Source organism: Oncorhynchus masou, chromosome 31 (genome assembly GCF_036934945.1).
Source record: "Oncorhynchus masou masou isolate Uvic2021 chromosome 31, UVic_Omas_1.1, whole genome shotgun sequence".
NCBI lineage: Eukaryota > Metazoa > Chordata > Actinopteri > Salmoniformes > Salmonidae > Oncorhynchus > Oncorhynchus masou.
The window spans coordinates 40,211,736-40,225,534 of record NC_088242.1 but is presented as its reverse complement, the minus strand read 5'-3'; the positions used below and the strand labels follow the sequence as shown (position 1 = coordinate 40,225,534).

Sequence of the window (13,799 nt, the reverse complement as noted above, 5' to 3'; positions counted from 1 at the left end):
GTCGTGCCATTAATCCTCCAGTCATTCATTTTACGAAATTAAAATGAAAGACAGGTTATCCTGCAAATTCAGCAGGATATGGTGGGAAATAGGCTATTAGAAGTGCCATCATTATTTAATGAATTATATTGTTAATGTTGTCTTTGGTGTGCTTATCAATGTTCTTTCCCCCCACTCTTAATTAAAATAATTATAATATTGATAGGTCATACGAAAGTTTTACAGCGCATGAAGTTTCAAATGCATGTATTTTAATATGACTATTTTTAGTAACAAAAGAACACCTGACTAATAAAAATATTTTATGTGTTGAGCGCTCACCTTCTGTATCCTCCAGGGCTTGGGTCATGTCGGGATCCAGGGCCGTGTGTGTGTGCATGTGTTGAGCGCTCACCTTCTGTATCATCCAGGGCTTGGATCATGTCGGGATCCAGGGCAGTGTGTGTGTGTGTATGTGTTGAGCGCTCACCTTCTGTATCCTCCAGGGCTTGGATCATGTCGGGATCCAGGGCCGTGTGTGTGTGTGTTGAGCGCTCACCTTCTGTATCCTCCAGGGCTTGGATCATGTCGGGATCCAGGGCCGTGCTGACCAGCATCTCCACATAGCTCCTGAACATCTCCCGCATGGCCCGGTTGTTCACCCTGCCTTGCACTGTCACTGCATAGAGGTTACACACACACACACACACACACACACACACACACACACACACACACACACACACACACAGGGTTGTCACAATACCTGTAGCAGAAAAAACAGGCATAATGGTTTCTTATGTTGTAACTAGAGGTCGACCGATTAGGATTTTTCAACGCCGATACCGATTAATTTCGGCCATTTTTTTTTTTTTACATCTATTTGTAATAATGACAATTACAACAATACTGAATGAACACTTATTTTAACTTAATATAATACATCAATGAAATTAATTTAGCCTCAAATAAATAATGAAACATGTTCAATTTGGTTTAAATAATGCAAAAACAAAGTGTTGGAGAAGTAAAAGTACAATATGTGCCATGTAAAAAAAGCTAACGTTTAAGTTCCTTGCTCAAAACATGAGAACATATGAAAGCTGGTGGTTCCTTTTAACATGAGTCTTCAATGTTCCCAGGTAAGAAGTTTTAGGTTGTAGTCATTATAGGAATTATAGGACTATTTCTCTCTATACGATTTGCATTTCAAATATCTATGACTATTGGATGTTCTTATAGGCACTTTAGTATTGCCAGTGTAACAGTATAGCATCCGTCCTTCTCCTCGCTCTTCCCTGGGCTCGAACCAGGAACACAACGACAACAGCCACTCCAAGTCTCAGAGCGAGTGACGTTTGAAACGCTACTGGCGCGCGCTAACGAGCCAGCCATTTCACTTCGGTTACACAAGCCTCATCTCTGGAGTTGATAGGCTTGAAGTCATAAATAGGGCCATGCTTGACGCACAACGAAGAGCTGCTGGCAAAACGCACAAAAGTGCTGTTTGAATGAATGCTTACGCACCTGCTTCTGCCTACCACCGCTCAGTCAGATACTTGTATGCTCAGTCAGATTATATGCAACACAGGACACGCTAGATAAACTAGTAATATCATCAACCATGTGTAGTTAAACTAGTGATTGAAATCGGCCCTAATTAAATCTGACATTCCGATTAATCAGTCGACCTCTAGTTGTAACCCAGTGTCACATTTGTTTAAACTCCACGCTATAGCACATAATGTAACATAACACTCCTAAATGGCCAAAGAGCTTAGTCTGCATTCTGTTTTCCTTTCTGCCATGGAAAATGTTGTAACGTATTATCATGACAACCCTACACACACAGCTCGACCTATTTGCCAAATACATTCCTGAAAGCTTCTCTTTTCACCTTCCCTTCTATTCACTGCCTGGCGCACCCAAACAAATACACACCCCTTGACTTGTTCCATATTTTGTAGTGTTACAGCCTGAATTTATAATGGATTAAATTGAGATTTTTGTCACTGGCCTACACACAATACCCCATGAAGTGAAATTATGGGTTTTGAAAAAAAATGTAAAGCTTAAATGTCTAGAGTAAATAAGTATTCAATTCCTTTTGTTATGGCAAGCCTCACCCAGTCACTACGAATATACAGGCGCCCTTTCTAACTCAGTTGCCGGAGACGAAGGAAACCACTCAGGGATTTCACCATGAAGCCAATGCAATAATAGTGTTTAACATAAATGTTGAATGACTAACTCATATCTGTACCTCGCACACACAGATAATTTTAAGGTTTCTCAATCGAGCAGTGAATTTCAAACAGATACAACCACAAAGACCAGGGAGGTTTTCCAATGCCTTGCAAAGAAGGGTACCTTTTGGTAGATGGGTAAAATTTGTATAAGCAGACAATTAATATCTGTTTGAGTATGGTGAAGTTACTAATTACACTTTGGATGGTGTATCAATACACCCAGTCACGACAAAAATACAGGTATCCTTCCTAACTCAGTTGCTGGAGAGGAAGGAAACTGCTCCGGGATTTCAGCATGAAGCCAATGGTGACTTTAAAACAACTACAGTGTTGAATGGCTATGATAAGAGAAAACTGAGGATGGATCAACAACATTGTTGTTACTCCACAATACTAACCTAATTGACAGAGTGAAAAGAATGAAGCTTGTACAGAACAAAAATATTCGAAAACATGAATCCTGTTTGCAACAAGGCATTAAAATAATATTGCAAAAAATGTGGTAAAGAAATTAACTTTTTGTCCTGAATTTTTGTTTGGGGCAAATCCAACGCATTACTGAGTACAGTGGTGGCTGCATCATGTCATGGGTATGCTTGTAATCGTTAAGGACTGAATAATTTTTCAGGATAAAAATAAATAAACGGAATGTAGGCAAAATCCTAGATGAAAACCTGGTTCCGTCTGCTTTCCACCAGACACTCAGAGATGAATTCTCCTGTCCGCAGGACAATAACCTAAAACAAGGCCAAATCTAAACTGGAGTTGCTTACCAAGGAGACAGTGAATGTTTCTGAGTGGCCGAGTTACAGTTTTGACTTAAATCTACTTGAAAATCTATGGGAAGACCTAAAAATGGTTGTCTAGCAGGGATCAACAACCAATTTGATAGAGCATGAAGAATTTAGAAAAAAAATAATGGTCAAATGTTGCACAATCAAGGTGTGGAAAGCTCTAAGAGACTTACCCAGAAAGAGTCTAAGCTTTAGTCACTGCCAAAGGGTGCTAATACAAAGTATTGACTAAAGTGTGTGAATACTTATGTAAATCAGATATTTCTGCATTTCATTTTCAATGAAATTTGCAAACATTTCTAAAAATATGTTTTCACTTTTTCACAATGAGGTATTGTGAGGAGATAGATGGGTGAGAAAAATATAAATGTAATCCATTTTGAATTCAGGCTTTAACTACAAAATGTGGAATAAGTCAAAGTCAAAGAGTATGAATACTTTGAAGGCACTACGTTCCAATTGGCACCATGATCCCTTTATAGTGCAGTAGTTTTTTACGGGGGCCCATAGGGCTCTGGTCAAAAGTAGTGCACTATATAGTGTAACAATCAATAATCAGTACAAGACTGCTTCACAAAATAATAAAGTATTACAGGCTACATTCACAATGGAAATAGCTTTTTACTCCGAGAATCTCCATTGAGAATGCGTTTTAGTCCTGGACTAGGCTTAATCTGTCTAAGAAACTGGCCCTACAGGCAAAAAAACGCTTCTTACTCTCATCCTCGCTGGCTGCCTCCTCAGATGAGTCGGAATCAGACGACGAGGGGACCCCCTTCAACCACTTCCTCTTCTTCGGAAGAGGTTCCGCCTTGACCTTGGCTGGCTTCGACTTGGGAGGGCGCTCTACCGTCTTCCCTTTCTCCACTCCCCCTTTCTTATCCTTCCCTCGTTCTGTCGTTGCCACTGTGGCGGCCCGTTTCTCGGGCTTCTGAGACGGCTGCACCCTCTTCTCTTTCTCCCTCTGCTTCTCTTTCTCCAACTCCTCTTTCACTACCGCAGCCGCCTTCTCCTTCTCTCGCTGTTCGTTCTTTGCCCTTGTTCTCTCCCTGGGCTCACGCTGCACCGGCTCTCGCGCCGGTGCCACTCGCTGCTCCCTCTCCTCCTTCTCAGCTCGGGGCGGGGTCTGGGTGGTGAGAGGCGGGGACGCCATTTTGGGGAGGACCTGTTGCCTGTTGAAGAAGAGTAGAGAATTGAATAAAGAAAAAGCAACCATATTCCAGATACCCAGTTCTATAACCACCCACTTCCAACCAAATAGATGACTACTAACCCTAATTTTGTGGGGGTCATGCCCTCTCACCCCCCTAGCTGGCAACTTTTTTCAGTATGCTGGCTACTTCAGATTTTTGGGAACACTGGATGGCTAGATGGAAGTACAAACACCATGTTAGCTCTTTAGGCTAGTATTTTCCTCTTATGCCTTGTCCTTGGACATTGAACAGGACAGCACGCTCTGAAATGTATATTTAAAAGGTGCAAGTAATACAATTTCGGACAACACTATGAACTGTTCAATGACAAGGTGGAAGAAAACCTTTGAGAAGTGAATGCATATACAATGTACAGTTGAAGTCGGAAGTTTACACACACTTAGGTTGGAGTCATTAAAACTAGTTTTTCAACCACTCCACACATTTCTTGTTAACAAACTAAAGTTTTTGCAAGTTGGTTAGGACATCTACTTTGTGCATGACACAAGTAATTTTTCCAACAATTGTTTACAGACAGATTATTTCACTTATAATTCATTGTATCACAATTCCAGTGGGTCAGAAGTTTACATACACTAAGTTGACTGTACCTTTAACCAGCTTGGAAAATTCCAGAAAATTGTCATGGCTTTAGATGCTTCTAATAGGCTATTTTACATAATTTGAGTCAATTGGAGGTGTACCTGTGGATGTATTTCAAGGCCTACCTTCAAACTCAGTGCCTCTTTGCTTGACATCATGGGAAAGTCAAAAGAAATCAGCCAAAACCTCAGAAATAAAATTGTTGACCTCCACAAGTCTGGTTCATCCTTGGGAGCAATTTCCAAAACACCTGAAGGTACCACGTTCATCTGTACAAACAATAGTACGCAAGAATAAACACCATGGGACCACGCAGACGTAATACCGCTCAGGAAGGAGACGTGTTCTGTCTCCTAGAGATGAGCGTACTTTGGTGCGAAAAGTGCAAATCAATCCCAGAACAACAGCAAAGGATCTTGTGAAGATGCTGGAGGAAACAGGTACAAAAGTATCTATATCCAATATAAAACGAGTCCTATATCAACATAACCTGAAAGGCCGCTCAGCAAGGAAGAAGCCACCATAAAAAAGCCAGACTACTGTTTGCAACTGCACATGGGAACAAAGATCGTACTTTGTCACACTTTTTGGAGAAATGTCCTCTGGTCTGATGAAACAAAAATAGAACTGTTTGGCCATAATGACCATCGTTATGTTTGGAGGAAAAAGGGGAAGCCTTACACGCCGAATAACACCATCCCAACGTGAAGAACGCGGGTGGTAGCATCATGTTGTGTGAGTGCTTTGCTGCAGGAGGGACTGGTGCACTTCACAAAATGGATGGCCTCATGAGGAAAGAAAATTATGTGGATATATTGAAGCAACATCTCAAGACATCAGTTGAAGCTTGGTCGCAAATGGGTCTTCCAAATGGACAATGCCCACAAGCATATTTCCTATATCGTGGCAAAATAGCTTAAGGACAACAAAGTCAAGGTATTGGAGTGGCCATCACAAAGCCCTGACCTCAATCCTATCCTAAATTTCTGAAGAAGTGTGTGCGAGCAAGGAGGCCTACAAACTTGACTCACTAACACCTGCTCTGTCAGGAGGAATAGGCTAATTGAGTTTGTAAACTTCTGACCCACTGGGAAGGGAATTAAATAAATAAAAGCTGAAATAAATCACTCTCTCTACTATTATTCTGACATTTCACATTCTTAAAATAAAGTGATGATCCTAACTGACCTAAGACAGGGAATTTTTACTAGGATTAAATGTCAGGAATTGTGAAAAATGTATTTTAAATGTATTTGGCTTAGGTGTATGTTTACCTCCAACTTCAACTGTACATGTCTAAAATAAAGCCATTTTCACGCAAGACCGACGGCTATAGGCATGTATATTATTGTTCTGGCTTTATCTAGCTCTATTTGTGATTTTACCTTAACTGACTGGCTTGCTAGGTAATCAATCCTCTGACGATAACCATCTGATTATGCGTTAACTTGCACAAGGTGCATTTGAAGTTGAATGTGATCGTATGCACTGCTACGTTTCTGATGAAGACCTACGCATGCAACGTTTCATGACGCAGTCGGGAAATAGGTGTATAGATGGGTACCTCAGTCCGGATGGTCTGTGCCAGGGTCGTCGAGAGCACACTCTCACATAGTCCTTCTTGTTGATGTTCTCCAGGAACTTGACGTACAGGCGCTGGTATCGCCTCTTGGCGTCACCAAAGTAGCCCAGATACTAAGAAAAAGAAAGAGCAGCCATTTTGTTTATTGGGATGCCTAATAAGCTACTTATTTAACAGATAGTCATCCTGGTGTCCACACAAATCAGTGGGTCTCTTCCAGGTCATTTTTATTGCAGTCGTGCTGCAGTTTATTTGGTTCTATATTCATAGTGTCTCAGAGTAGGAATGTTGACCAAGGACCAGAATCCCACTGTCCATTTCTTATCATCCAAAACGAAAAATAGTCAGCATGCTGATCTAGGAACAGTTTTAGATCTCAGGAATCACGTTAATATGATATAGCACTCGTAAGATGCTCAGCGACTGCAATTAAGAAGACCTGAAACCAACAATCACACTGTCGGGCAAAGCAGTGATCTTCATGTGGAACGTCAGTGGAACCTTAGGCACTTAATTGTGGAAAAGGTACTGGAAGAGACTATCCGAACTTGTCCTATGCAACATTTCCATTTAGAAATGTTTAAGACATTTTCCGATGCGTGCCCGCTCTGCTGATAAGACAGAAACATGCATTCTGTGTTGACATTGAGCAGTGATCTTCATGTGTTGGGTCAGTGGAACACAGAATTAAGAGTACACATTATTGTATGGGAAAATATTCAAAAGTTTCCGAGAAAGATCATTTGAAAAATACAATCGTATTGAGTGAATGTATTTATTGAGATGAAAACGCAATGAATTGATGGTTCTATGTTGATGTAAAAATATAAATTTACAGATTAAGGTTGTGAGGTCCGGTGACAAGAAATTCTTTGAGGCGGAAAAAAATGGGGTATGAATAGTATGAAGGGTGGACAGACCAACTGACTCACGTTGCTGGTGGCACAGAACTGCCTCTGTCCGTTCTTAATCTCAGGGCTGAACTTCTGCAGCAGGGCTTTCTGCACCCTCCAGATGGGGGGAGGTTCTCGACCGGTCTTCAGGGCCAGCTGGGGAAAGAGGGGTGAGGGATTTAATGCATACTGAACACACACACAATCAACTTATGGAACAGATGGACTACATTGAGAAACAATCTAACTGTTGAACTGGTGGTTAGTGATGCCTTTATTATGTTACACAAAAACGCAACACACACAAATACCTTCATAGTTCCGATGTCTTCTACGCGCACCACAAACTCGTCCCTCTCTCGGAAAATGCCTTCTCCTCCACTCTCGCTCTTGTCATCCTCGCTCTCTCCAGCAATGGCGGCATCCTCCTGCTTCTGGGCCACATGCAGCGAGGTGACCTGAGGGGCGGGGGTGTCTTCCGGGGACGCGGGGGGCTCCAGTGCTGGCTCGGGGGAATCCGAGGCCGGGGGAGTCTGGGAGGAGGGAGGGAGGGTGGCGGGAGCAGGAGGAAGAGAAGGAATGGAAGGAGGGAGGGGGCTCGGAGGTTGGGACTGCTTCTGTTGTGCCGCCTCTTGTGGGGGCAGGGGTGATGAAGGGAGAGAGAGGAGAAGTAAGGGGGAAGGTGGGGGAGAGGGAGAGAAGGACTGAGCGGGGGAGGCGGAGAGAGGTGAGGGACCGACTGGTGCCACTGGTGCTGTGGCTGGAATAAAAGGAGATAAGTGGTGATTTTTCGTCAAGAATCAAAATGCGATTCCACACCATATTCCACAAAATATTTTTCAGATCATAGAATATTCTGTCAATTCTCATATAGAAACTACACTGGGAGGAGGGATGTTAAACATGCTTTTCAAATTTGTAACAAACACACAAAAAAAACTAAGAAAATCATGATGAAAGTGGTCATTTTAGGCCCTTTTTAGACCTCTACAGTGCATTCGGAAAGTTCAGATCCATTTTTTCCACATTCTGATATTTTACAGCCTTATTCAAAAATGGATTACACCCCAACAATCTGCACACAACACCCCACAATGACAAAGTAAAAACCATTTTCTATAAAGTTTTGCAAATGTATATTTAAAAAGAATTCTGAAATAACATTTGCATGAGTATTCAGACCATTTACTCAGTACTTTGTTGAAGCATCTTTGGACGTGATTACAGCCTCGAATCTTCTGGGGTATGACGCTACAACCTTGGCACACATGTTTTTGGACAGTTCGTTTTTAAATTTATTTAACCTTTATTTAACTAGACAAGTCAGTTAAGTGCAAATTCTTATTTACAATGACGGCCTACAATACCTCATAATGACAAAGCGAAAACACTATACGCTTGGCGCACCTGTAGTTGGGGAGTTTCTCCCATTCTTCTCTGCAGATCCTCCAAGTTCTGTCAGATTGGATAAGGAGCGTTGCTGCACAGCTATTTTCTGGTCTCTCCAGGGATGTTCGATTCGGTTCAAGTCCAGGCTCAGGCTGGGCCACTCAAGGACATTCAGTGACTTGTCCTGAAGCCACTCCTGTGTTGTCTTGGCCGTGTGCTTAGGGTCATTGTCCTGTTGGAAGGTGAACCTTCAGCCCAGTCTGCGGTCCTGAGTACTCTGGAGCAGCTTTTCATCAAGGATCTCTGTACTTTGCTCTAGTCATCTTAGCCATGATCCTGACTATTCTCCCAATCCCTGCCACTGAAAAACATCTCCACAGCATGATGCTGCCACCATAATGCTTCACCGAAGGAATGGTGCCATGTTTCCTCCAGACATGACACTTGGCATTCAGGCCAAAGACGTCAATCTTGGTATCATCAAGATTCATCAGAGAATCTTGTTTATCATAGTCTGAGAGTCTTTAGGTACCATTTGGAAGACTCCAAGTGAGCTGTCATGTAAACGACTCCTCAGTAAAAAGCACATCTGGCCACTCTACCATAATGGCCTGATTGGTGGAGTGCTGCAGAGATGGTTGTCCTTCTGGAAGTTTCTCCCATCTCCACAGAGGAACACTGTCAGAGTGACCATAGGTTCTTGGTCACCTCCCTGACCAAGGCCCTTCTTTGGGACCACCAGCTCTGTGTTCTTCGGGACCTTCAATGCTGCAGAAATGTTTTGATACCATCCCCAGATCTGTGCCTTGGCACAATCCTGTCTCGGAGCTCTACGGACAATTCCATCGACCTCAGGGCTTGGTTTTTGCTCTGACATGCACTGTCAACTGTGGGACCTAAACACAGGTGTGCCTCTTTCCAAATCATCTGAAGGATGAACAATGGAAACAAGATGCACGGGAGCTCAATTTCAATTCTCATAGCAAATGGTCTGAGAACTTATGGAAATTAGGTATTTTTTTAATACATATAGTGGGGCAAAAAAGTATTTAGTCAGCCACCAATTGTGCAAGTTTTCCCACTTAAAAAGATGAGGCCTGTAATTGTCATCATAGGTCCACTTCAACTATGACAGACAAAATTGGTATGCTGTTGCTGGTATTTTGTCCCATACCTCCATGCAGATCTCCTCTAGAGCAGTGATGTTTTGGGGCTGTTGCTGGGTAACACAGACTTTCAACTCCCTCCAAAGATGTTCTATAGGGTTGAGATCTGGAGACTGGCTAGGCCACTCCAGGACCTTGAAATGCTTCTTACGAAGCCACTCCTTCGTTGCCCGGGCGGTGTGTTTGGGATCATTGTCATGATGAAAGACCCAGCCACGTTTCATCTTCAATGCCCTTGCTGATGGAAGGAGGTTTTCACTCAAAATCTCACGATACATGGCCCCATTCATTCTTTCCTTTACACGGATCAGTCGTCCTGGTCCCTTTGCAGAAAAACAGCCCAAAAGCATGATGTTTCCACCCCCATGCTTCATAGTAGGTATGGTGTTTTTTGGATGCAACTCAGCATTCTTTGTCCTCCAAACACAACGAGTTGAGTTTACCAAAAAAGTTATATTTTGGTTTCATCTGACCATATGGACATTCTCCCAATCTTCTTCTGGATCATCCAAATGCTTTCTAGCAAACTTCAGACGGGCCTGGACATGTACTGGCTAAAGCAGGGGGACACGTCTGGCACTGCAGGATTTGAGTCCCTGGCGGCGTAGTGTGTTACTTATGGTAGGCTTTGTTACTTTGGTCCCAGCTCTCTGCAGGTCATTCACTAGGTCCCCTCGTGTGGTTCTGGGATTTTTGCTCAGCGTTCTTGTGATCATTTTGACCCCACGGGGTGAGATCTTGCGTGGAGCCCCAGATCGAGGAGATTATCAGTGGTCTTGTATGTCTTCCATTTCCTAATAATTGCTCCCACAGTTGATTTCTTCAAACCAAGCTGCTTACCTATTGCAGATTCAGTCTTCCCAGCCTGGTGCAGGTCTACAATTTTGTTTCTGGTGTCCTTTGACAGCTCTTTGGTCTTGGCCATAGTGGAGTTTGGAGTGTGACTGTTTGAGGTTGTGGACAGGTGTCTTTTATACTGATAACAAGTTCAATAACAAACAGGTGCCATTAATACAGGTAACGAGTGGAGGACAGAGAAGCCTCTTGAGAAGTTACAGGTCTGTGAGGGTCAGAAATCTTGCTTTTTTGTAGGTGACCAAATACTTATTTTCCACCATAATTTGCAAATAAATTCATAAAAAAATCCTACAATGTGATTTTCTGGATTTTTTTTCTCATTTGGTCTGTCATAGTTGAAGTGTACCTATGATGAAAATTACAGGCCTCTCATTTTGGGGCGGCAGGGTAGCCTAGTGGTTAGAGCGTTGGACTAGTAACCCAAAGGTTGCAAGTTCGAATCCCCTAGCTGACAAGGTACAATTCTGTCGTTCTGCCCCTGAACAGGCAGTTAAGCCACTGTTCCTAGGCCGTCATTGAAAATAAGAATTTGTTCTTAACTGACTTGCCTAGTAAAATAAAGGTAAAATTAAAATAAAAAATCTTAAGTGGGAGAACTTGCACAATTGGTGGCTGACTAAATACTTTTTTTGCCCCACTGTATGCAAAAAAATATTAACTGTTTTCATTTTGTTATTATGGGTTATTGTATGTAGATTGACAACAAATGGGTTTTATTTAATCCATTTTAGAATAAGGATGTACCGTAACAAAATGTGGAAAAAGTCAAGGGGTCTGAATACTTTCCGAAGACACATTACATGCTTCCTGTAAGACACTATGAACCGTGACCGTACATGATACAGACCACATCTTTGTGTCGTTATAGTCTTTTCTAACATATGGAGTACATCTAGATTCAGAAATAATTTATCACGTTCATTTATTCAACATTAAAAATATTAACATCTCAAAGTACCCGATTTGATTTTGTTCATTTTATGGAACAATAAACTTTACGGGTACATCACATTTCCAGAATGGGCTCTAATTTTGAAGTTATGATAAATGGTATGTGAACGGGAAAATTGATTAAAAAGGAAACATCTTCTGTTGGCGATTTGCCAAATGTGCAATCCTAAGGGCTGTGACTGGTTAATGACCTATAAATGTCAATTTCTATGTCTGAAATGGGTCATATGTACCAGAGCCCACTTTAGAAATGGAGTGTTTGAACAGTATATTGTTCCAAACAATGGTTTAAAAACGGTACTTCTGAGATATTAAATATGTTGAAAAAAATGAATGTAAAAAATTGTATTTCAGAATTAAGACATACTCCATTTGAGAGCCCACTATAAAAAGGTAGGATTCCCAAATGGCAGCCTGAATTTGGCCCACTGGGGATTTTATTTGGTCCCCGCAAGTTTAGCAAAAAGGTATTAATTAGTAGTTGTTTTTTTAATTGTTGGACATAAGACTGTAAAACCAACAGCAAATCAGCTCCAAGTGATAAACATTTTGGAAATCTGCTCCAAAGTATTACGTTTTAGTCAAATATTAAAGCCGTTTGGACTTCTTGCAGTCAATTTGCGGTCTACAAATACATTTACATTTAACAGACACTCTTATCCAGAGCGACTTACATGAGCTATTAGGGTTAAGTGCCTTGCTTAACAGACAGATTTTTCACTGAGTCAGCTCAGGGATTAGGTCCAGCAACCTTTTGATTACTTGTCCAACACTCTTAAATGATTGGTAATCATGTTCCTGCCCCCTGACCATCCGTTCAAAAAAAGGAAAATCGTCCAACAGCTGAATCTAGTCGATGATCCTTGCTATAAGGAGTATAATTACAAAGATGTCTGTATGATGTATGGTTCGGTTCACAGATCATAGGGTCTTACAGAAGGCATGTATAGGTCTAAAATGGGCCTAAAATAAACCATGTTTGTGACACAAATGTAAAAAGCATGTCAAAGTTCCTTCCTCCCGATGAAGCTTCTATGTGACAATTTCCAGAACAATCTGAGACAAAACATATTTTTGGGCTGCCTTGGTGTGGAATAGCTCAGTGGGTATCTATCATTCCTTTAAATAACCAAAAACAGCTGTAAACATCAGTGGGTCTGATTTAGTTCAAGCTATCAGAAATATAACAATTGGGCTATCGTTTCTTTTAATCAGTTCTTTACTATGTGTGCACAGGAAATGGAATCAATGACTGAATTCTACAGCAACTGCTAAGCCAGAGGCTAAAATAATTATTTTCCATGAGCTATGCCGTGAAATTAATTCTAAGACAATTGGGGCATGAGCTGAAACAACAAGACTATGATGAAAAGTACTGTAATAAATAAGAAATATATTGTGGTTCCACAAAGAGATGCACAATGTAACAGCCTACATACATTCTCTGCCAATAAAATATATAGTCTATCAGTACCAGACGACAGTCGATATTATAGGACAGTTATGTATACTATTACATCTCAGACAAAATAGTGAATATGTGGGGAATGTCCCAAAAATGACTAAGTGATCGTTTGCAACATCCACTACCTGAACAAAAGAAACAAAAAGTACATCTCGAACATCTGATTCCAAAATCATTACTATGTCGCCGGTCGCCTCTTTCCTACTATAACAGCCTCCACTCTTCTGGGATGACTTTTCACTAGATGTTGGGACATTGCTTTGGGGACTTTCTTCCGTTCAGCCACAAGAGCATTAGTGAGGTCGGGCAGTGATGATGGGTAATTAAGGCCTGGCTCGCAGTCAGCACTGAAATTCATCCCAAAGGTGGTTCGATGGGGTCGAGGACAATCAAATTCTTCCACACTGATCTTGACAAACCATTTCTGTATGGACCTCGCTTTGTGCACAGGGGCATTGTCATGCTGAAAGAGGAAAGGGCATTCCACAACCTGTTGCCACAAAGTTGGAAGAACAAAATGTCATTGTATGCTGTAGCATTAAGATGTCCTTTCACTATAACTAAGGGACCTAGCCGAACCATGAAAAACAGCACCAAACCATTATTCCTCCACCACCAAACTTTACATTTGGCATTATGCAGAGAGACAGGTATCGTTCTCCTGGCATCTGCTTAAA

General features: G+C 41.7%; 1 protein-coding gene across 1 annotated transcript in view; it reads right to left on the bottom strand.

Moving 5' to 3' along the window:
* Positions 1-13,799, bottom strand: part of LOC135523940 (proline-rich protein 12-like) — a 50,633-nt gene that overhangs the window by 13,994 nt on the left and 22,840 nt on the right. The window contains 5 exon segments of the mRNA XM_064950970.1: positions 539-658; positions 3,740-4,194; positions 6,383-6,513; positions 7,333-7,449; positions 7,605-8,053. Coding sequence (XP_064807042.1) covers positions 539-658; positions 3,740-4,194; positions 6,383-6,513; positions 7,333-7,449; positions 7,605-8,053 — 1,272 coding nt within the window.